The following is a 25246-nucleotide window of genomic DNA, read 5'->3' on the forward strand; positions in this document are numbered from 1 at the left end:
CTCTGTAATAGTCTGAATGCATTCAGTATATTTCAAAATGGACTCAAAATAGTCATTTTTATATTCACATTACAATTGCCCAGCCACGTAGTATATTGCCCAGCCACGTAGCATATTGCCCAGTCACGTAGTATATTGCCCAGTCACGTAGTATATTGCCCAGTTACGTAGTATATTGCCCAGTCACATAGTATATTGCCCAGTCACGTATAATATTGCCCAGTCACGTAGTATGTTGCCCAGTCACGTAGTATATTGTCCAGTGACGTACTATATTGCCCAGTCACGTAGTATATTGCCCAGTCACGTAGTATATTGCCCAGTCACGTAGTATATTGCCCAGTCACATAGTATATTGCCCAGTCACGTAGTATATTGCCCAGTTACGTAGTATGTTGCCCAGTCACGTAGTATATTGTCCAGTGACGTACTATATTGCCCAGTCACGTAGTATATTGCCCAGTCACGTAGTATATTGCCCAGTTACATAGTATATTGCCCAGTCACGTAGTATATTGTCCAGTCACGTAGTATATTGCCCAGTCACGTAGTATATTGCCCAGTCACGTAATATATTGCCCAGTTACGTAGTATATTGCCCAGTCACATAGTATATTGCCCAGTCACGTAGTATATTGCCCAGTTACGTAGTATGTTGCCCAGTCACGTAGTATATTGTCCAGTGACGTACTATATTGCCCAGTCACGTAGTATATTGCCCAGTCACGTAGTATATTGCCCAGTTACATAGTATATTGCCCAGTCACGTAGTATATTGTCCAGTCACGTAGTATATTGCCCAGCGACGTAGTATATTGCCCATCGACTTAGTATATTGCCCAGCGACTTAGTATATTGCCCAGCCACATATTATATTGCCCAGTCACGTAGTATATTGCCAATCGATGTAGTATATTGCCCATCGACGTAGTATATTGCTCAGTCACGTAGTATATTGCCCAGTCACGTAGTATATTGCTCAGCCACGTAGGTATATAACACAGCCCACGCAGTATTTAGCAGTGTGTGCACCATATCTGTTATGAAAGGCAATTCAGTACTATAATGGACATAGCGGTCAGAGCACATACAATGATCTGACAATAACCCAAAATCATAGAACGAGCTCTGAGACGTGGGAACTCTGCAGACCGCAATCCCTAATCCTCTCCAAACAACACTAGAGGCAGCCGTGGATTGCGCCTAACTCTGCCTATGCAACTCGGCACAGCCTGAGAAACTAACTAGCCTGAAGATAGAAAATAAGCCTACCTTGCCTCAGAGAAATACCCCAAAGGAAAAGGCAGCCCCCCACATATAATGACTGAGTTAAGATGAAAAGACAAACGTAGAGATGAAATAGATTCAGCAAAGTGAGGCCCGACTTTCTTAACAGAGCGAGGATAGAAAAGGCAACTTTGCGGTCTACACAAAACCCTAAAGAAAACCACGTAAAAGGGGGCAAAAAGACCCTCCGTACCGAACTAACGGCACGGAGGTACACCATTTGCGTCCCAGAGCTTCCAGCAAAAAATTAGACAAGCTAAACAGGAAAAATAGCAAACAAATAGCAAAGAAGAACTTAGCTATGCAGAGCAGCAGGCCACAGGAATGATCCAGGGAAAAGCAAGTCCAACACTGGAACATTGACAGGAAGCCAGGATCAAAGCATTAGGTGGAGTTAAGTAGAAAAGCACCTAACGACCTCACCAGATCACCTGAGGGAGGAAACTCAGAAACCGCAGTACCACTTCCCTCCACCAACAGAAGCGCACAGAGAGAATCAGCCGAAGTACCACTTGTGACCACAGGAGGGAGCTCTGCCACAGAATTCACAACAGTACCCCCCCTTGAGGAGGGGTCACCGAACCCTCACCAGAGCCCCCAGGCCGACCAGGATGAGCCACATGAAAGGCACGAACAAGATCGGGAGCATGGACATCAGAGGCAAAAACCCAGGAATTATCTTCCTGAGCATAACCCTTCCATTTAACCAGATACTGGAGTTTCCGTCTAGAAACACGAGAATCCAAAATCTTCTCCACAATATACTCCAATTCCCCCTCCACCAAAACCGGGGCAGGAGGATCAACAGATGGAACCATAGGTGCCACGTATCTCCGCAACAATGACCTATGGAATACGTTATGTATGGAAAAAGAATCTGGAAGGGTCAGACGAAAAGACACAGGATTAAGAACCTCAGAAATCCTATACGGACCAATGAAACGAGGTTTAAACTTAGGAGAGGAAACCTTCATAGGAATATGACGAGAAGATAACCAAACCAGATCCCCAACACGAAGTCGGGGACCCACACGGCGTCTGCGATTAGCGAAACATTGAGCCTTCTCCTGGGACAAGGTCAAATTGTCCACTACATGAGTCTAAATCTGCTGCAACCTGTCCACCACAGCATCCACACCAGGACAGTCCGAAGACTCAACCTGTCCTGAAGAGAAACGAGGATGGAACCCAGAATTGCAGAAAAATGGCGAAACCAAGGTAGCCGAGCTGGCCCGATTATTAAGGGCGAACTCAGCCAAAGGCAAAAAGGACACCCAGTCATCCTGATCGGCAGAAACAAAGCATCTCAGATATGTTTCCAAGGTCTGATTGGTTCGCTCGGTCTGGCCATTAGTCTGAGGATGGAAAGCCGAGGAAAAAGACAAGTCAATGCCCATCCTACCACAAAAGGCTCGCCAAAACCTTGAAACAAACTGGGAACCTCTGTCAGAAACGATATTCTCTGGAATGCCATGTAAACGAACCACATGCTGGAAGAACAATGGCACCAAATCAGAGGAGGAAGGCAATTTAGACAAGGGTACCAAATGGACCATCTTAGAAAAGCGATCACAGACCACCCAAATGACTGACATCTTTTGAGAAACGGGAAGATCAGAAATAAAATCCATAGAGATATGTGTCCAAGGCCTCTTCGGGACCGGCAAGGGCAAAAGCAACCCACTGGCACGAGAACAGCAGGGCTTAGCCCGAGCACAAATCCCACAGGACTGCACAAAAGTACGCACATCCCGCGACAGAGACGGCCACCAAAAGGATCTAGCCACTAACTCTCTGGTACCAAAGATTCCAGGATGACCAGCCAACACCGAACAATGAACCTCAGAGATAACTTTATTGGTCCACTTATCAGGGACAAACAGTCTCTCCGCTGGACAACGATCAGGTTTATTAGCCTGAAATTTTTGCAGCACCCGCCGCAAATCAGGGGAGATGGCAGACACAATTACTCCTTCCTTGAGGATACCCGCCGGCTCAGACAAACCCGGAGAGTCGGGCACAAAACTCCTAGACAGAGCATCCGCCTTCACATTTTTAGAGTCCGGAACGTACGAAATCACAAAGTCAAAACGGGCAAAAAACAGCGACCAACGAGCCTGTCTAGGATTCAACCGCTTAGCAGACTCAAGATAAGTCAAGTTCTTATGATCAGTCAATACCACCACGTGATGCTTAGCTCCTTCAAGCCAATGACGACACTCCTCGAATGCCCACTTCATGGCCAGCAACTCTCGGTTGCCCACATCATAATTTCGCTCAGCAGGCGAAAACTTCCTGGAAAAAAAAGCGCATGGTTTCATCACTGAGCAATCAGAACCTCTCTGCGACAAAACAGCCCCTGCTCCAATCTCAGAAGCATCAACCTCGACCTGGAACGGAAGAGAAACATCTTGTTGACACAACACAGGGGCAGAAGAAAAACGACGCTTCAACTCTTGAAAGGCTTCCACAGCAGCAGAAGACCAATTGACCAAATCAGCACCCTTCTTGGTCAAATCGGTCAATGGTTTGGCAATACTAGAAAAATTGCAGATGAAGCGACGATAAAAATTAGCAAAGCCCAGGAACTTTTGCAGACTTTTCAGAGATGTCGGCTGAGTCCAATCATGGATGGCTTGGACCTTAACAGGATCCATCTCGATAGTAGAAGGGGAAAAGATGAACCCCAAAAATGAAACCTTCTGCACACCAAAGAGACACTTTGATCCCTTCACAAACAAAGAATTAGCACGCAGGACCTGAAAAACTGTTCTGAGCTGCTTCACATGAGACTCCCAATCATCCGAGAAGATCAAAATGTCATCCAAGTACACAATCAGGAATTTATCCAGGTACTCTCGGAAGATGTCATGCATAAAGGACTGAAACACTGATGGAGCATTGGCAAGTCCGAATGGCATCACTAGATACTCAAAATGACCCTCGGGCGTATTAAATGCAGTTTTCCATTCATCTCCTCGCCTGATTCCCACCAGATTATACGCACCACGAAGATCTATCTTGGTGAACCAACTAGCCCCCTTAATCCGAGCAAACAAATCAGATAACAATGGCAAGGGGTACTGAAATTTAACCGTGATCTTATTTAGAAGGCGGTAATCTATACAAGGTCTCAGCGAACCATCCTTCTTGGCTACAAAAAAGAACCCTGCTCCTAATGGTGACGATGACGGGCGAATATGCCCCTTCTCCAGGGATTCCTTCACATAACTGCGCATAGCGGCGTGCTCAGGCACGGATAAACAGTCGACCTTTAGGGAATTTACTACCAGGAATCAAATTGATAGCACAATCACAATCCCTATGCGGAGGTAGGGCATCGGACTTGGGCTCAAATACATCCCGGTAATCAGACAAGAACTCTGGAACCTCAGAAGGGGTGGATGACGAAATTGACAGAAATGGAACATCACCATGTACCCCCTGACAACCCCAGTTGGACACCGACATGGATTTCCAATCTAATACTGGATTATGGGCTTGTAGCCATGGCAACCCCAACACGACCACATCATGCAGATTATGCAACACCAGAAAGCGAATAACCTCCTGATGTGCAGGAGCCATGCACATGGTCAGCTGGGTCCAGTATTGAGACTTATTCTTGGCCAAAGGCGTGGCATCAATTCCTCTCAATGGAATAGGACACTGCAAGGGCTCTAAGAGAAACCCACAACGCTTAGCATACTCCAAGCCCATCAAATTCAGGGCAGCGCCTGAATCCAAAAAATGCCATGACAGAATACGATGACAAAGAGCAGATCAAGGTAACAGACAGAAGAAATTTTGACTGTACCGTACCAATGGTGGCAGACCTAGCGAACCGCTTAGTGCGCTTAGGACAATCAGAGATAGCATGAGTGGAATCACCACAGTAGAAACACAGCCAATTCAGACGTCTGTGTTCTTGCCGTTCAACTCTGGTCAAAGTCCTATCGCACTGCATAGGCTCAGGTTTAAGCTCAGGTAATACCGCCAAATGGTGCACAGATTTACGCTCACGCAAGCGTCGACCGATCTGAATGGCCAAAGACATAGACTCATTCAAACCAGCAGGCATAGGAAATCCCACCATGACATCCTTAAGGGCTTCAGAGAGACCCTTTCTGAACATAGCTGCCAGCGCAGATTCATTCCATTGAGTGAGCACGGACCACTTTCTAAATTTCTGACAATATACCTCTATCTCATCCTGACCCTGACAAAGAGCCAGCAAATTTTTCTCTGCCTGATCCACTGAATTAGGTTCATCGTACAGCAATCCGAGCGCCATCGATATTACTCAATGCAGGATCTCCTGGCGCAAGAGAAAATGCCCAGTCCTGAGGGTCGCCGCGCAAAAAAGAAATAACAATCAAAACCTGTTGAACTGGATCACCAGAGGAGCGAGGTTTCAAGGCCAGAAACAATTTACAATTATTTTTGAAACTCAGAAACTTAGTTCTATCTCCAAAAAACAAATCAGGAATAGGAATTCTTGGTTCTAACATAGATTTCTGATCAATAGTGTCTTGAATCTTTTGTACTCTTGCCGAGAGCTGATCTACAGATGAAGACAGACTTCTAATGTCCATCGCTACACCTGTGTACTGAACCACCCAAATGTCTAGGGGAAAAAAAAAGGCAAAACACAGTGCAAAGAAAAAAAACTGGTCTCAGAACTTTTTTTTTCCCTCTATTGAGAATCATTAGTACTTTTGGCTTCCTGTACTGTTATGAAAGGCAATTCAGTACTATAATGGACATAGCGGTCAGAGCACATACAGTGATCTGACAATAACCCAAAATCATAGAACGAGCTCTGAGACGTGGGAACTCTGCAGACCGCAATCCCTAATCCTCTCCAAACAACACTAGAGGCAGCCGTGGATTGCGCCTAACTCTGCCTATGCAACTCGGCACAGCCTGAGAAACTAACTAGCCTGAAGATAGAAAATAAGCCTACCTTGCCTCAGAGAAATACCCCAAAGGAAAAGGCAGCCCCCCACATATAATGACTGTGAGTTAAGATGAAAAGACAAACGTAGAGATGAAATAGATTCAGCAAAGTGAGGCCCGACTTTCTTAACAGAGCGAGGATAGAAAAGGCAACTTTGTGGTCTACACAAAACCCTAAAGAAAACCACGCAAAGGGGGCAAAAAGACCCTCCGTACCGAACTAACGGCACGGAGGTACACCCTTTGCGTCCCAGAGCTTCCAGCAAAAAATTAGACAAGCTGGACAGAAAAAATAGCAAACAAATAGCAAAGAAGAACTTAGCTATGCAGAGCAGCAGGCCACAGGAATGATCCAGGGAAAAGCAAGTCCAACACTGGAACATTGACAGGAAGCCAGGATCAAAGCATTAGGTGGAGTTAAGTAGAAAAGCACCTAACGACCTCACCAGATCACCTGAGGGAGGAAACTCAGAAACTGCAGTACCACTTCCCTCCACCAACAGAAGCTCACAGAGAGAATCAGCCGAAGTACCACTTGTGACCACAGGAGGGTGCTCTGCCACAGAATTCACAACACATATCCTTGTTAAAAGATCCTTATTAAAATAAAAAATAGTTATATACTCACCCCTGGGATCCAGCGAAGCTGTGCGATGCGGCCGCCATCTTCCATTCCCAGGATGCATTGCGAAATTACCCAGATGATTTAGCAGTCTCGCGAGACCGCTAAGTCTTCTGGGTAAGTTCGCAATGCATCTCTGGGAACGGAAGATGGCGGCTGGCGTGAGCGCATCGTCCGACGACGGAAGGTGAGAATAGCATAGGCAGCATCAATACTAAAAACTTGGTCACACAGGGTTAATAGCAGCGGTTATGGAGTTCGTTACCCGCGGCATAATGCGGTCCGTTACCGCTGGCATTAACCCTGTGTGAGCGGTGACCGGAGTTCAGTATGGAGCGGGCGCTGACTGCGGGGAGTATGGAGCGGGGAGTATGGAGCGGCACCGGGACACTGACTGCGCCGCAGGGGGTATGGAGCGGGGAGTATGGAGCGGCGCCGGGGACACTGACTGTGCTGCGGGGAGTATGGAGCAGGGAGTATGGAGGGGGCGCCGGGGACACTGACTGCGCCGCAGGGGGTATGGAGCGGGGAGTATGGAGCGGCGCTGGGACACTGACTGCGCCGCAGGGGGTATGGAGCGGGGAGTATGGAGCGGCGCCGGTGACACTAACTGCGCTGCGGGGAGTATGGAGCAGGGAGTATGGAGGGGGCGCCGGGGACACTGACTGCGCCGCGGGGAGTATGGAGCGGCGCCGGGGACACTGACTGCGCCACGGGGAGTATGGAGCGGGGAGTATGGAGGGGGCGCCGGGGACACTGACTGCGCCGCGGGGAGTATGGAGCGGGGAGTATGGAGTGGCGCCGGGGACACTGACTGCGGGGAGTATAGAGCGGCCATTTTCTTCCGATCTGTGCCCATCGCTGATTGGTCGTGGCTGTTTTGCCGCGACCAATCAGCAACTTGGATTTCCAGGACAGACAGAGGCCACGACCAATGAATATCCGTGACAGACAGACAGACAGAAGCGACCCTTAGACAATTATATAGTAGATTAGCTCCAATATTCTGTCATCCAATAGCATTGGCGCAATTATGCATTATGAAGGTACAAATTTGACACTGTTTCATCCACTTGTCTACTATATTTTATGTTTCTCCAACTATTGCATATTTGTCTGATACTGCCCCCTGAGCTGTGTATCTAATCCTCACCTATGTGATGCTGCCTGCTGAGCCCTGTATCTAATAATTTCCCATGTGGTATGCTATGCTGAGCTGTGTATCTCATCCCCTCTGATGTGGTACTGCCTGCCGAGTCATGTATCTAAGTATCATGTATCTAAATATCTAAGGAAAAGCAAAACTGCACTCTAGAATGTTAGGAATGGTGAATCTAGAAAATTGGAGCTGCATTACAGCCATAGAAAATAGGTAAGTGCTACATTATTTACATATGAACCAAGCAAAAGAAAAAAGATGATTCACGGCCAGAATATTAGCAAAAAATGTATAAACTTTATTTATATAAAAAATACACAAGTGCATGGAAAGTGATATAAAAACATGGCGCCACAAAGCTGGGCGCTGCAAAAAAAGCAACCGGAGGCACGTACACAGAGAAGACCATCCACATAATATACTACTCATATACTGCTTATCATAATAGAAGCCAAAATTCACTAAATCAGGAGAAACTTAATCCATAACAATAATATATACGGCTATACGTGGCAAAAAAAGCCATTGAAGTGGGAGAACAGATTACCAATGGTGATACCTACAGGCTACAGTCACAGAGATACTAATGAAAAGTGCAGAGTAAGAATATAAATATAATGAGACCTAGCACTGCCTATCGGTACAATAATAGTTAAATCAATGATACCACCGATAGCAAGTATCACCGAATAATACCCACCGCAATGTGGACTGGAGTTCCTGGGGACGTGCCTCCGCCCCAACGCGCGTTTCGGTGCTCACACCTTCGTCAGGGGGCAGACAATGGACGTGAACAAATAATTATTATTATTCCCGTGATTAGGATGCCTTCAACATGAGGATCTGCATGGACTTCTGCCATATATGTATCGCATTGGTGGATATACTATGCTTGGGTGGTGTTCCATTGATATGCGGGGGAGGGAATGGTCTGGGGCATATAAACGTATAATATTTATATATGGTCTACCGGGTTTGTTGGCAGCTTTTGATTATTTGTGATCTTCCCTAATATGGTTGGTGTTGAGTTTACAACTCTTTGGGTGACTGTATATTTCTTCCATTTACTTAGTCTCTATGCTTGGGTACGCGATCTTGGTGGTGCTATTCGTATTTGCTATTTAAATGACTTCTGTGTATTTTATGTATGTAGGGGTCCGGGCTATAGCATTGTTATTTGTTACTTTGCATTATTCATGTGTGCCCCGATATATATTGTGCCCAGAGCGGTTTCACTTGCTAAGTTTTTAGTCCGCAAGTGTTGTATTACCTAGTGTGGCTGTCTACTCCGTGCAGGCTGTCTGGTGATGGTGCGCCTGCGCACGTCCGGGTCGGCCGTTGGACGCTTTGGGTCACATGGGGCCCCTGTGATCTTCGGCGTCCTTCGGCTTTTCCCGGTATGTGTCGGCGTCGTGGTTGCCATGACGCTGGGCGGTTACTTCCGGTTCATGCCGCTGTACATTTCCGGGGTTGTCTCTTTTTAAATCCGTTGTTCACGTCCATTGTCTGCCCCCTGACGAAGGTGTGAGCACCGAAACGCGCGTTGGGGCGGAGGCACGTCCCCAGGAACTCCAGTCCACATTGCGGTGGGTATTATTCGGTGATACTTGCTATCGGTGGTATCATTGATTTAACTATTATTGTACCGATAGGCAGTGCTAGGTCTCATTATATTTATATTCTTACTCTGCACTTTTCATTAGTATCTCTGTGACTGTAGCCTGTAGGTATCACCATTGGTAATCTGTTCTCCCACTTCAATGGCTTTTTTGCCACGTATAGCCGTATATATTATTGTTATGGATTAAGTTTCTCCTGATTTAGTGAATTTTGGCTTCTATTATGATAAGCAGTATATGAGTAGTATATTATGTGGATGGTCTTCTCTGTGTACGTGCCTCCGGTTGCTTTTTTTGCAGCGCCCAGCTTTGTGGCGCCATGTTTTTATATCACTTTTCATGCACTTGTGTATTTTTTATATAAATAAAGTTTATACATTTTTTGCTAATATTCTGGCCGTGAATCATCTTTTTTCTTTTGCTTGGTTGGTATGTGTTTGGTGATAGGCCGTTTAGGTCTTGGTGATACTAGTGGTACAGATTTCTGACTTCTATTTTTTGTTACCATGCTAGTTGGCTATATTGTTTGGTATTTAACTTTTGCTGTGTTATGCACAGATCTTCGTATAGGCATGGACTTCAAGGCCAGGGAGACAGCCTGGCGCTCGCATTTTGATCAAGTGTTTGGGAGTGATCCTGCCATCTCCCAGCACACCAGTGATCGTAGATGGGATGACCAAGTGACAACATTACAAAATATGGTGGTGAAGCGGACAAAGTTATGGTGGAACTGTACCTTCTTGGATAATTATATGGTCAGGAAGATGATACCTAGAGGACTACGTGTCCGTGTTATACCGACCTTTCCTGTGGAGGATGCTGGCCTAGTGGCTGGTTGGGAGGAGGCGTGCAACAATTGTTCTTATCAACTGATGAAGCTTTTAAGTGAGTACAATAAGGGATTAGTAGCCCAGTTGGATGTATCCATTAAAACAACAGAAGATGAGTTGAAGTCTAGTGGGACTGTTGAGCAAGTGGATCTGGCTAACAAACAGATTGAGAAAACACTTGAGAACGTTGTCAAAAAAATTCAGGACACTCAATCTACTAAAATCAACCGTGATCGTCAAGATTATGAGGGCAAGAGGGTGTATCTATGGAGAAAAAGCAGACAGTCCGACGGGCAGATTAGACGTGTACCATCTCATTCGTCAATCTCGTCGGCTAGTGACATATCTGATCGTTCAGCCTCGTCTATGACCACTAGGTCAAGAATGGCAACACGGAACCAGAGAGACTTTGTGTTCCATCCGTATAGACGGGATGACTACCCCTCTGAGCCCAGAAAATATAACAACAAGGTAATTAATCTCAGCTCACATTGTTTTACTGATATTGATCTCAAATTATTGGAGAAAGGTCTCTCCTTTTCTCCTGCAGCACCATTTGATGCGTTTGAGGCTGTCAAGGACCTTCATTTGTTCGCCAGATCATTGGTCTTTAAGAAATATTTCTTTAATGGTAACCTGGCTGCATTATTTCCTACAGAGGAAGAACAGATAGCCCTACGCATATTAGAAGAAATGGCTGCCGAACATGACACACCTGAAGGAGGTATGATTCCTTCCTCTATCCGTCCTAAGTCGAAAAAATTTCCTCCCCTTTCCACATGTCCAAATGTGGACTTATTCGTCCAATTGGTGACTAAGGAATTTCTTAAGATTCCCCGCCACATCTATAGGGATAATTTGTTAAGGGAGGAGAGGGAGCGTCTTCGTGTCCTTCAGGACCTTGGGGATGTAGTTTTTAAACCGGCGGACAAGGGGGGCAACGTGGTCATCTGGCCAAATGCCATGTATGAAAAGGAGGCCTTTCGTCAACTTAATAACCGAGAGTGCTATAAGAGGCTAACGTTTAACCCCTTGTCCGCCTATGTACAACAACTTAATGTTATTATTAAGGAGGCGAGGGATTTGGGGACTATTACCAGTGAATTGGCATCAGCATTGATTGTACGTGATCCCACTATCCCTACGTTCTATCTTCTCCCCAAGGTCCACAAGGACATGAGGACGCCCCCTGGTCGGCCTATTATTTCCGGGAGAGGGAACTACCTCGAGAAGGTCAACCAATGGGTTGACTCCAAGATACAACCATTGGTGGAGTGCCTACCTTCGTATCTCAAGGATACTGGTGAGCTTTTGAGACGTGTTGATGGGGTGCACCTTGAGGATGGTGACCTGTTAGTGACGGCTGATGTCGAATCACTTTATACTAGTATACGGCATCAGGACGGTCTTCGAGCCATTAAATTCTTCTTGGATACATCCAATTTTTCGGCTGAAATTAGAGATTTGATTTATAATTTATTGGAGTTTTCCCTGACTCACAATTTTTTTTTTTTTTTGTTTTTTTTTTGTTTTTAAGGGGTCCTTCTTCCTGCAGCTCCAGGGAACAGCTATGGGGGCTCCTTTTGCCCCTGCTTATGCTAACCTGTTCCTGGGGCTGTGGGAGAGGGACCTCCCCCTGCTAGATCGTCCGGAGTCAATGTGCCGCGTCCTGTTATGGACGCGGTACATTGATGATGTCTTGATGATCTGGCAGGGCTCCACGGATGGTCTGCGGGAGTTCATGACATCCCTCAATAATAATTCTTGTAATATAGTTTTGACCTTTAAATTTGACAGTAACACCATCGAATTTCTCGATGTCACGTTGAGACGTGATGATCGTGGATGCCTGCAGACGGTAATTTATAGGAAGCCTACGTCTACTAATCTTTTGTTGCACGCCTCCTCCTCGCATCCTGGCCATGTCATCCAGGCTATTCCTACGGGTCAGTTCCTCCGCCTGCGGAGACTATGTTCGACAGAAGCTGATTTCCTTTGCCAGGCCAATGACCTAAAAAATAGGTTGGTTGCTCGAGGGCATAGCAACCGTAGTATTAAAAGAGCCTTCAATAGAGCGAGGCATACTTCAAGGGAATCACTGCTCTATCAAAATAAGGATAAACAGTCAACTGATATTGTCCGGTACGTCACAACGTTTAATTCCCAGTTCCCAATGATGCAAAGGATCCTCCAGAGATCATGGCATGTCCTACTGGCGGACCCTGTCATTGCTCGTTACTTACCTGAGAGGGCGGGCATCGCGGCTAGACGTTCTAGGAACCTCAGGGATATGCTAGTGCATAGCCATTACACTGGTGAAGGTGTGAGCACGTTCCTGGACGCTATGCCGGTTCGGGTGGGGTGTTCTCCCTGCGGCCGGTGCGTCGCATGCCCAAACATTGAGAGGGCTACGACTTTTTCTAACTCCGATGGCACGCGTGAATATAAAATCAAGAAGAAAATCACCTGTCTTAGTAAGAACGTTATATATATGGTGACATGTCCGTGTGAAAAGATGTATGTTGGTATGACCACTCGCCATCTTAAGACACGTATACGCGAGCATGTTTTGGGCATTGGCGTGGCGGCCGCGGTGGAGGACATCACTACTCTTAAAACATTGCCACGCCATTTTAAAAGGTTCCATGGCTGTGATGCTGGCCTCCTTAGGGCTAGGGGGATTGATACTTTGGAGATGGGTATCCGTGGAGGGGGTACTTTCCAGCGGCTGGCCCGTGTTGAGTCTCGGTGGATTTGGACGCTCAACACGGTCCAGCCGGCAGGTCTCAACGACAACATCAGTTATGCCCCTTTCCTATAGTCATTGGTGTTGCTGAGGTGGCGTCATGATGTGGTCGCTGCTTTTTAGTGTTGTTTTTATTTTTGGTTTTTAACTGCTGTTATTTTCTTTTAGTACTAGCTGACTCCGTATGGATTTGCTTCTGCCCTGATCTGTCCTATCCCCTGGATCAAGTCGTGTTTACCAGCAAAGGAAATTATTCCCGTGATTAGGATGCCTTCAACATGAGGATCTGCATGGACTTCTGCCATATATGTATCGCATTGGTGGATATACTATGCTTGGGTGGTGTTCCATTGATATGCGGGGGAGGGAATGGTCTGGGGCATATAAACGTATAATATTTATATATGGTCTACCGGGTTTGTTGGCAGCTTTTGATTATTTGTGATCTTCCCTAATATGGTTGGTGTTGAGTTTACAACTCTTTGGGTGACTGTATATTTCTTCCATTTACTTAGTCTCTATGCTTGGGTACGCGATCTTGGTGGTGCTATTCGTATTTGCTATTTAAATGACTTCTGTGTATTTTATGTATGTAGGGGTCCGGGCTATAGCATTGTTATTTGTTACTTTGCATTATTCATGTGTGCCCCGATATATATTGTGCCCAGAGCGGTTTCACTTGCTAAGTTTTTAGTCCGCAAGTGTTGTATTACCTAGTGTGGCTGTCTACTCCGTGCAGGCTGTCTGGTGATGGTGCGCCTGCGCACGTCCGGGTCGGCCGTTGGACGCTTTGGGTCACATGGGGCCCCTGTGATCTTCGGCGTCCTTCGGCTTTTCCCGGTATGTGCCGGCGTCGTGGTTGCCATGACGCTGGGCGGTTACTTCCGGTTCATGCCGCTGTACATTTCCGGGGTTGTCTCTTTTTAAATCCGTTGTTCACGTCCATTGTCTGCCCCCTGACGAAGGTGTGAGCACCGAAACGCGCGTTGGGGCGGAGGCACGTCCCCAGGAACTCCAGTCCACATTGCGGTGGGTATTATTCGGTGATACTTGCTATCGGTGGTATCATTGATTTAACTATTATTGTACCGATAGGCAGTGCTAGGTCTCATTATATTTATATTCTTACTCTGCACTTTCCATTAGTATCTCTGTGACTGTAGCCTGTAGGTATCACCATTGGTAATCTGTTCTCCCACTTCAATGGCTTTTTTGCCACGTATAGCCGTATATATTATTGTTATGGATTAAGTTTCTCCTGATTTAGTGAATTTTGGCTTCTATTATGATAAGCAGTATATGAGTAGTATATTATGTGGATGGTCTTCTCTGTGTACGTGCCTCCGGTTGCTTTTTTTGCAGCGCCCAGCTTTGTGGCGCCATGTTTTTATATCACTTTCCATGCACTTGTGTATTTTTTATATAAATAAAGTTTATACATTTTTTGCTAATATTCTGGCCGTGAATCATCTTTTTTCTTTTGCTTGGTTGGTATGTGTTTGGTGATAGGCCGTTTAGGTCTTGGTGCTACTAGTGGTACAGATTTCTGACTTCTATTTTTTGTTACCATGCTAGTTGGCTATATTGTTTGGTATTATTTACATATGGAATTTTGGAAAATTGGAACTGCAATATTAATATAGGAAAATTCCATACTTATATTATGTATCACTTAAAGGGAATCTGTAAACTAATTTTTCGCAGGTAAGATGCGGCCACTTCCATTAGGGGCTTATCTACAGCATGTAGATGTAACCTGAAAGATTAGAAAAACAAGTTACATTATACTCACCCAGGGGCAGTCCGGTCCGAAGGGCGTCGCAGGTCTGGGTCTGGCACCTCCCATCTCCATACGATGACGTCCTCTTCCTTGCTTCTGTCGCGGCTCCGATGCAGGCGGACTGATTTGCCCTGTTGAGGACAGCGTACAGTACTGCAGTGCGCAGGCACCGAGCCTTTCTGAGCTTTCCCGACACCTGCGCACTGCAGGATTTTGCTCTGCTCTCAACAGGGCAGAGAATTACGCCGCGACAGAAGGAAGAGGACATCATTGCATGAAGATCGGAGGCATCGGCCCCGCACCTGAGACGCCCATCAGACCCGGACCGCACCGGACCGCCCCTGGGTGAGTATAATCTAACCTCTTTTTCTCCTCTTTCAGATTACATTGGGGGCTTATCTACAGCATTACAGAATGCGTAGATAAGCCCCTAATGGCGGTGGCCACAGCTTATATGCGAAAAATAAGGTGACAGATTCCCTTTAACAATTTTCTATGGCAGTAATGCAACTCCAATATTCTAGATTTAATTACCGCTCCTATCATTCCAGAGTGCAGCTTTGCTATTTCTTAGAATAGTAATGTTAGCTGGTACATGTTGACACCAGTGTATCTAATCCACTCCTGCACCATAATCTCAGTTGAGCTGTGTATCTAATCTTCTTTCTGATACTGTTTCTTGAACTTTGATTTTCAGAAATGACACTATGTTCATATATTAACTCTAACAATCTGTTGCTTAATATTACTGTTGCAACATTGTAATATGAAGATACAAATATGACACCGTTGTTGTATATTCACTCATGTCTGCTATACTCTTATTTCTCGAATTATTGCACAACTGTGTAGTTTATGCCATTTCATGATTGGCCAGCACTAGTGATGAGCAAGCACTAAAATGCTCAGGTGCTTGTTGCTCGGGTTGAGCAAATTGGAATACTCGGGCACTCGACCCGAGCAACGAGCCCAATGTAAGTCAATGGGAAATCGAGTATTTTTACTGCGATCCCCCGGGGTCCTGTTAAGGTCTAAAAACGTCTGAAAATGATAGAAACACTGTTCAAATGACACGGGAACATCATGAGTATCGCCCCTGGAAGCATTCCTGACTCCAAGGTCCCAGCTGTAACCAATGTTGTCAGAGTTTCACGCCATTTTTACAGGTGCACCAAAACACATACAAAAACGTAACCAAAATGGATTTTACTGGGAAATATGTTAAGGTACATCCTTTCCAGGGTAATGACTTGAATATAAGGCAAAATAATTAACCCCAGACCAAAATGTTCCTCCACCACTTTGGCTATGTTCACACACAGCGTTTTTGATGCATTTTTCAACTTTAACATTGCTTTCAACTAATACAAATGCATTCATTGGGAATAATAATAATACATTTTTATTTATATGGCGCCAACATATTCCGCAGCACTTTACATTATAGAGGGGATTTGTACAGACAATAGACATTACAGCATAACAAAAATCACAGATCAAAACAGATACCAAGAGGAATGAGGGCCCTGCTCGCAAGCTTACAATCTATGAGTAAAAAGGGGAGACACGAGAGGTGGATGGTAACAATTGCTTTAGTTGTTCTGACCAGCCATAGTGTAAGGATCGGGTGTTCATGTAATGCTGCATGGACTAGTTATTAGCCTAAGTATTTAACAGTACAGATACAGGGGGCTATTAAATACATATGAGAAACATGATGCAAGGAACCCGATTATGGTTTGCCTTTTTTGAATGGGCAACACAGGGATAGCTAGGTTAATGCGTTGAGGCGGTAGGCCAATCAGAACAAATGCGTTTTTAGGGCACGCTTAAAACTGTGGGGATTGGGGAATAATCGTATTAACCTGGGTAGTGCATTCCAAAGAATTGGCGCAGCACGTGTAAAGTCTTGGAGATGGGAGTGGGAGGTTCTAATTAATGAGGAAGTTACCTCAGGTCATTAGCAGAAAGGAGGGGACGGGTAGAGTGGTAGACTGAGACCAGAGAGGAGATATAGGGTGGTGCTGAGCCATGGAGTGCTTTGTGGATGAGGGTAATAATTTTGTACTGGATTCTGGAGTGGATAGGTAACCAGTGTAATGACTGGCACAAGGTAGAGGCATCGGTGTAACAGTTAGTGAGGAATATGATCCTGGCAGCAGCATTCAGGACAGATTGGAGATTTTGGTAAGAGGAAAGCCGATTAGTAGAGAGTTGCAATAGTCCGGACGAAAATGAATAAGACAAACAGTAAGAGTTTTTGCAGAGTTGAAAGTAAAGGCCCCTTCACATTAAGCGACGCTGCAGCGATACCGACAACGATGTCAATCGCTGCAGCGTCGCTGTTTGGTCGCTGGAAAGCTGTCACACAGACAGCTCTCCAGCGACCAACGATCCCGAGGTCCCCGGGTAACCAGGATAAACATCGGGTTACTAAGCGCAGGGCCGCGCTTAGTAACCCGATGTTTACCCTGGTTACCAGCGTAAAAGTAAAAAAAACAAACACTACATACTTACCTACCGCTGGCTGTCCCCGGCGCTCTGCTTCTCTGCACTCCTCCTGTACTGGCTGTGAGCACAGCGGCCGGAAAGCAGAGCGGTGACGTCACCGCTCTGCTTTCCGGCTGACCGACGCTCACAGCCAGTACAGGAGGAGTGCAGAGCAAAGCGCCGGGGACAGACAGCGGTAGGTAAGTATGTAGTGTTTTTTTTTTTTTTTTACTTTTACGCTGGTAACCAGGGTAAACATCGGGTTACTAAGCGCGGCCCTGCGCTTAGTTACCCGATGTTTACCCTGGTTACCAGTGAAGACATCGCTGGATCGGTGTCACACACGCCGATCCAGCGATGTCCACGGGAGATCCAGCGACGAAATAAAGTTCTGGACTTTGTTCAGCGACCAACGATCTCCCAGCAGGGGCCTGATCGTTGGTCGCTGTCATACATAACGATTTCCTTAACGATATCGTTGCTACGTCACAAAAAGCAACGATATCGTTAACGATATCGTTATGTGTGAAGGTACCTTAAGAAAAGGTTGAATTCTAAAAATGTTTTTTGAGGTGCAGATAGCAAGAGCGACCCAGTGATCAAATGTGGGGGGTGAATGAAAGCTCGCAATCAAGTATGACCCCAAGGCAGCGGGCATGTTGCTTGGGAGTAATAGTGGAACCACACACGGAGATGGCAATGTCAGGCATAGGCAGGTTAGTAGAGGGAGTAAACACGTGGAGTTCAGTTTTTGACAGGTTCAGTTCAAGATAGAGGGAGGACATGATGTTAGAGACAGCGGTAAGACAATCACTGGTGTTTCCTAAAAAGGCAGGCGAGATATCAGGAGCAGAAGTGTATAATTGGGTGTCATCAGCATAGAGATGGTACTGGAACTCAAATCTACTGATTGTTTGTCCAATAGTGGCGGTATATGAAAAGAGGAGGGGGCCTAGGACTGATCCTTGAGGAACCCCAACAGTAAGGGGAAGATGAGAGGAGGAAGAGCCAGCAAAAGATACAGTGAAAGAGCGGTCAGAGAGATAGGAGGAGAACCAGGAGAGAACAGTGTCCTTAAGGCCAATGGAGCGGAGCATAGTGAGGAGGAGCTGATGATCCACAGTTTAATGCTGCAGAGAAATCAAAGAGAATTAGCATGGAGTAGTGACTATTACATTTCGCTGTTAGTAGGTCATTAGAGACTTGGATAAGGGCAGTTTCAGTAGAGTGTAAAAAGCAGAAACCAGATTGAAGAGGGTCGAGAAGGGAGTTATCTGAGAGACAGCGGATAAGACGGGAGTGGACCAGGCGTTCGAGGAGTTTAGAGATGAAGGGAAGATTAGAGACTTCTCCACCTGCTCTGTTGTCCGATCCTGGGGTATGAGAAAAGTGTAGTCCCCCCACCATATGAAAGAGCAGAAGCAGCGGTGGGGTCTTACTGCTGGATCCAGGTTTCAGTAAGAGCTAAAAGGTTAAGAGAATTAGAAAGGAAGAAGTCATGGATGAAGGGGAGTTTTTTTACACACTGAGCGAGAATTCTGGAGCGCCCCCAGACGCAGGGCCGCGGGTTACTCGGCACCGGTCCGCTTTGTCTCAGTTCTGTGGTTGTCATGGTGGCTGGACCCGGTCCGTGACCCTGCTAAGCGGCGTCCAATAAAAGGGGTGATGAAAGTCAGCTAAGGGTTCGTGACACCACCTGTGGTATTTGGTCAGGTCGACCAACGCTGCTCGGGGTCCACTGGGGTGATGTGATGGCAGCTAAATGGTATACCTTCCCACAGGTGAAGTGAGTCCCCAGGGCTTCCCAGTGGTGTAGGCGGCGATGGTGTGAGGTGCAGTCAATAACGATGACAGGGTTGCAGTCTCTTTACTGGTGACTAGGGTTGAGCGAAACGGATCGGTCATTTTCATAAATCGGCGACTTTTAGGCAAAGTCGGGTTTCATGAAACCCGAACCGATCCTACAGTGGGATCGGCCATGCGGTACACGATCAGAGCGCCAAAGTCGCGTTTCATATGACGCTGTCACCGCCGTTTTTCATCCAATGAAGGAGGACACAGAGTGTGGGCAGCGTGATGACATAGGTCTCGGTCCCCACCATCTTTGAGAAGAGCATGGCAGTGATTGGCTTGCTGTCTGTGGCGTCACAGGGGGCATAAAGGGGCGTGCACGCCAACTGCCATCTTACTTCTGCCGATCTGAGCATAGGGAGATGTGTTGCTGCAGTTAGTCAGAAGCAGGGACAGAGTTAGGGAGGAAATATAAACCCCTAAACCGCTTGTGCTGGAGCGATTTTCACTGTCCCACACCACCTTTTTGTGCAGGGACAGTGGAGGTCGTATTTTAGTGCAGTAGCTGCATAGCTGTGTGCACGGTGCTGTGCAAACCAACTGCTTTTTTTAAAGCAAAATTCCTGTTGCTCCTTCCTGCACAGTTACCTATCTTGTTTATTTGTCCACATTTTTGTGTTAAGCAGTCCTTTTTATTGCTGCCATACTTGTCCTGAGCTCATTGTAGGGAGCTTGTTTTTTTTTTTTTTTTTTAAATAATAACTCCAGCCACTTTCTGCCACGTTCATAGTGTTGTGTTATACCACTGGGCCAGAGTTGTGCTTCTGTGTCTCCCCCCCAAAAAAAAGGGAGATTAAAATTCGCACACAGTGTATAATCTGCTGTACTGCTAGTGTGTCATATATATCAGGCAGCCACTTTCTGCCATGTTCATAGTTTACTGTTATACCACTGGGCCAGAGTTGTGGTTCTGTGTCTCCCCCCCCAAAAAAAAAGGGAGATTAAAATTCGCACACAGTGTATATTCTGCTGTACTGCTAGTGTGTCATATATATCAGGCAGCCACTTTCTGCCACGTTCATAGTGTTGTGTTATACCACTGGGCCAGAGTTGTGGTTCTGTGTCTCCCCCCCAAAAAAAAGGGAGATTAAAATTCGCACACAGTGTATAATCTGCTGTACTGCTAGTGTGTCGTATATATTAGGCAGCCACTTTCTGCCACGTTCATGGTTTACTGTTATACCACTGGGCCAGAGTTGTGCTTCTGTGTCTCCCCCCCCAAAAAAGGGAGATTAAAATTCGCACACAGTGTATATTCAGCTGTACTGCTAGTGCGTCGTATATCAGGCAGACCCTTTCTTCCACGTTCATAGTGTTGTGTTATACCACAGGGCCAGAGTTAAGGTTCAGTGTCTCCCCCCCAAAAATGGAGATTCAAATTCTCACACAGTGTATATTCTGCTGTACTGCTAGTGCGTCGTATATCAGGCAGACACTTTCTGCCACGTTCATAGTGTTGTGTTATCCCACAGGGCCAGAGTTAGGGTTCAGTGTCTCCCCCCCAAAAATGGAGATTCAAATTCTCACACAGTGTATATTCTGCTGTACTGCTAGTGCGTCGTATATCAGGCAGACACTTTCTTCCACATTCATAGTGTTGTGTTATACCACAGGGCCAGAGTTGGGGTTCTGTGTCTCCCCCCAAAAGCAAGTCATCTTTCAGGCAAGCTACGTGTCAGCAGGGGAAGGTGGGGCAAAAGAGTGTGGAATCCATGATTGGTTAATTTAAATGAAGGTTAGATCATCAATATTTTTGGTAGCCAGACGTGTCCTTTTTTCGGTCAATATTGAACCAGCAGCACTGAACACTCTTTCTGAAAGCACACTGACAGCAGGGCAATCGAGGTTCTGTAATCCATATTCTGGCAATTCAGGCCAAGTGTCTAGTTTAGATGCCCAGTAATCAAAGGGGAATGATCTGAGAGGGAGAACTTCGATAAGGGCGGAAAAGTAGTTTGTAACCATACTGCACAAATGCTGTCTCCTGTCACTTTGAATCGATGCAGCTGTCCCTGTCGTGTCAGCGGTCATTGCGAAATCATTCCACAACCTTGTCGTAAAACCCCTCTGTCCAACGCCACTTTGGATTTCTGCACCTCTAGCACCTCTGCCATGTTGCCCCCTGCAGCTCGTGTGAGAACCATCACCGGTGCTGTGTGCTGGGAATGCCTGAACCAAACGGTCTACAAGAGTTGCTTGTTTGGTAGCCAATATTTGACCTAGGTTCTCATGTGGCATGATATTTTGCAGTTTTCCTTTATATCTTGTATCCAGGAGGCAGGCCAAATGGTTGTCGTCATCGGTCATCATTTTAAAAATGCGGGGGTCCCTTTTTAGGATACGCAAGGCATACTCAGCCATGTGGGCCAATGTTCCAGATGTGAATTAACTGTTTCTGCTGGGTTGAGGCCCACTTTCTTGCAAATCAACATCCCAAGTGTCCCGCATTAAACCTTTACCAGACCTTGCAATGCTACCAGTTTCTATTGCCACCTGAGAATCATCCTCCTCCCATACATATTCATCCCCATCATCCTCCTCCTCATCCTCTTCGTCCGCCAATATGTCCTGTACCATTCCCTGAGCAGACAATGGCTGACTGTCATAAAGGCTTCCCTCCTCCTCGGCTGCAGACGCCTGCTCCTTAATGTGCGTCAAACTTTGCATCAGCAGACGCATAAGTGGGATGTTAATGCTTATGATGGCGTCGACCACTGCACACCAGACAACTCCATGTCTGCCATCCAAGTGCCTGCCCGTGTATCCTCCCACAAATTTATAACAGCACGCCTCTGTTCGCACAGCCTCTGAATCATGTGCAGTGTGGAGTTCCACCTTGTTGCAACGTCGATTATTAGGCGGTGCTGGGGAAGATTCAGCGATCGCTGATGGTTCAGCATACGGCTGGAGTGTATGGGCACCTGGTAATTATGCGAGCAAAGTCTTTGCACCTTCAGGAGCAGGGCTGGTAACTTTGGATAATTTTTGAGGAAGCCCTGCACCACCAGGTTAAAGGTGTGAGCCAGGCAAGGTATGTGTTTCAGTTCTGAAAGGGCTATGGCAGCCATAAAATTCCTTCCGTTATCACTGAATACCTTGCTTGCCTCAAGATGTACACTGCCCAGCCATGACTGAGTTTGTTGCTGCAAGTACTCCACCAGTACTTCCGCGGTGTGTCTGTTGTCGCCCAAACACTTCATTTGCAACACAGCCTGCTGACGCTTACCACTAGCTGTTCGATAATGGGACACCCCGTGTGCAACACTGGCAGCTGCGGATGGAGTGGTATTGCGCTCTGTGCACGAGCTTTCAGTTCTGGAGGAGGAGGAGGAGTTGCGAACGCCGTATGCCAACTTTTTCCTGAGACTGTGGGATAGGCTGAACTGTCGCACTATGGCTGCCCCCTGTGGACCCTGCATCCTACACATTAACCCAGTGCGCCGTGATGGACACGTAACATCACCGGCCATGCCTACTGGTCCATGCATCTGTTGTGAGGTGCACCTTTCCACTGACTGATTGCCTCAAGGCATGGACAATGCGGTCTTTGACATGCTGGTGGAGGGCTGGGATGGCTTTTCTCGCAAAGAAATGTCGACGGGGTATGTCATAGCGTGGTACTGCGTGGGCCATCAGGTCTTTGAAAGCTTCGCTTTCAACCAAACGGTAATGCATCATCTGTAATGAGATTAGTATAACAATGTGGGCATTCAAATCCTGTGTACGCGGATGAGAGGATGAGTACTTTCTTTTCCTAACGAGAGTCTCTTGTAGGGTGAGCTGGACTGGAGAGCTGCATATGGCGGAACTAGCGGTGGTGGAGGTGGACATGGCGGATTGAGAGAGAGTTTGTTATGGTATTCTTGTTGTTGCCCAACATAGAGTCTTTCCTACCAATAACCCTGTGATTCCCTGACTGCTTTGGCCTTACGACGATACCTCCACATTTGCTGCTGGTGGTGTCCTAACCGGTGGGCTTACAGTAAGGGAAGCAATGTAGCATTGCTGACTACCTTCACTCCGAGCAGGTGAACCAATGGTATGGGACGTTTCGTAGTTAGTCCAGGCTTGCAAGTGCATGGTGGTTAAATGTCTAAGCATGCACGTTGTATTTAAATTTTGAAGATTCTTCTCTCTGCTAAAGGTATTGGAGCATTTCTTACAGATAACTTTTGACTGATCATTCTGATCTTGGTGAAAAAATTGCTACACTACACTCTTCCTACTATCGAAAACCTTTTCAGGCATTGTGCGCTGTGCTACTTTCGCCGAATGACCACGCTCTCCTAACACTGTTTTTGTTTTTCGCAAACATTTTGGCCTGATACGGGCCTGCCAGATGACAGCTGTTGCAATGTAGATGGCTGATGCGGATCATCCTCCTCCGCTTCTGAGCTAGTGGCAGCGGCACCCTCTTCCCCCAATGGCTGCCAATCTGGGTCAACAACTGGGTCATCTATCACCTCCTCCTCAATGTCATGTGCACCTTCCTCAGTGTCACCGTGTAAGGTGCTATAGCGTTCGGGACAGGGCACCATAGTCTCATCAGGGTCACATTCTGGCTCAGTAAACTACGAGGGCAATGTAGTGATCACAGTCAATAGAACAGCATCACAATCTAGCTGTGGCTGTGCATCAGTGCACTCCATGTCCTATTCTTCTTGTAATTGGCAGTGTACAATTTCCCTTTCGAACCCAGGCATGGTATGTGTAAAGAGCTTCATGGAGTAACCTGTAGTGTCGCCTGCTGCATCCTTCACTTTTGGTTTGGGAGAAGGACACAAGGAAACGTCTTTTTCCTGACCGGGAGCATCCACTGACGACTGGCTGCTCTTACATTTAGAACTTTGGGAAGAGGAGGCGAAAGAGCTAGAGGGTGAGTCAGCAAGGAAAGACAACACTTTTTCCTGCTTCTCCGGCTTTAAAAGCTGTTTTCCTACTCCCAGGTAAGGGAGCCTTCGAGGCCTTGTGTAGCCAGACGATGACGTGTTAAAAATCGTTATTGCGCAAAAATATCTAATCAAGACTTAACCAGGTGCGTTATTCTTACAAGAAAAATGTCATGATATTCTGACGAAAGTATAGTGGTTTATTGAGTTATCCACCATCGCAACAAAAACATAAAAGGTAGATGAAACAATTACAAACAGAGTGTCCATGTGTAAATATCAGCGCTCGTCTTGATACTCATCTTTCCCAAAGTTCTGAAAAGTCATCTGTCTGTGTGAAGTCTGAAGTCATCACGGCATGGAGTAGCTAACAGCTGTTGTTCCTCGTGTCTTGTCCCATGTCCATGGAGAATGATGGTGAAGGAAGGGAGGTGACCGTCCCACGTGACAAAAAGCCCCCCACCCCCTCCTAAGAGACGTTTATATATGGTTTCTACAGATCACGTGTCTTCTGTATATGGAGTTAACTTATACTCTGAGCTACATACACAGAAATAGCTTTTGATAGTGTCAGCAAGAAACCATGTGCTCGGTACAGAATAATTAATATTTAACATGACGCAGGCTGAACACCTCCAGCCTTAGGTGCTACTGTGCTTTTGCCACTACCACGAGATGCAACACCACCAGCACCATCAGTACCAGCTGGTAACCCCCGCCCACGGCCTCTTCCACCAGACTTCCTCATTTTTGGGGGGGAGACACTGAACCACAACTCATTACACCATCGTAATATGAGGGGCCCTGTGCCAGTACCGCCGCCCACAAGAGAGTGTCCCCCCCAGATTGAACTGTGCTCAACCACTTGCAATACTACCTCTCCTAGCTCCACCATTGTGTAGTCTGTGCAGGTAAAACCTGAAATGGCACTGCCAATACGAATTATTTGAAATGATAGATGATAGTTAAAATATACAGGGGCCCTGGACTCCATTTAATACTTTGCGCCTACTA

The 25246-nt window shown here is 46.4% G+C and overlaps 1 protein-coding gene across 7 annotated transcripts; it reads left to right on the top strand.

Moving 5' to 3' along the window:
* The first annotated feature begins 9414 nt into the window (after positions 1-9414).
* LOC138651124 (uncharacterized) lies at positions 9415-14564 on the top strand. 7 transcript variants are annotated; one of them, XM_069741127.1, is made up of 4 exons: positions 9415-10947; positions 11135-11200; positions 11641-11779; positions 13391-14564. In XM_069741127.1, the coding sequence occupies exons 2-4, from the start codon at positions 11183-11185 to the stop codon at positions 13486-13488; spliced, it is 255 nt and encodes an 84-aa protein (XP_069597228.1). In that variant the 5' UTR covers positions 9415-10947; positions 11135-11182; the 3' UTR covers positions 13489-14564. The 7 variants fall into 7 exon arrangements, 4 of the variants coding, with proteins under 4 accessions (XP_069597228.1, XP_069597226.1, XP_069597224.1 ...); XR_011315438.1 differs by having other exon boundaries at positions 9415-11200; XR_011315439.1 differs by lacking the exon at positions 11641-11779 and having other exon boundaries at positions 9416-10947.
* The last annotated feature ends 10682 nt before the right edge of the window (positions 14565-25246 follow it).

The sequence above is a fragment of the Ranitomeya imitator genome, chromosome 10, assembly GCF_032444005.1.
Source record: "Ranitomeya imitator isolate aRanImi1 chromosome 10, aRanImi1.pri, whole genome shotgun sequence".
In the NCBI taxonomy this organism is placed as follows: Eukaryota; Metazoa; Chordata; class Amphibia; order Anura; family Dendrobatidae; genus Ranitomeya; species Ranitomeya imitator.

What these genes read in the sequence shown, in the direction of transcription:
- LOC138651124 (XM_069741123.1), top strand. Translation starts at nt 10,153, where the DNA reads ATGCTAGTTGGCTATATTGTTTGGTATTTAACTTTTGCTGTGTTATGC. An exon ending in ACATGACACACCTGAAGGAG is followed by an intron (nt 11,201 to 13,390) that starts GTATGATTCCTT and finishes ATTTTCTTTTAG; the next exon opens with TACTAGCTGACTCCGTATGG.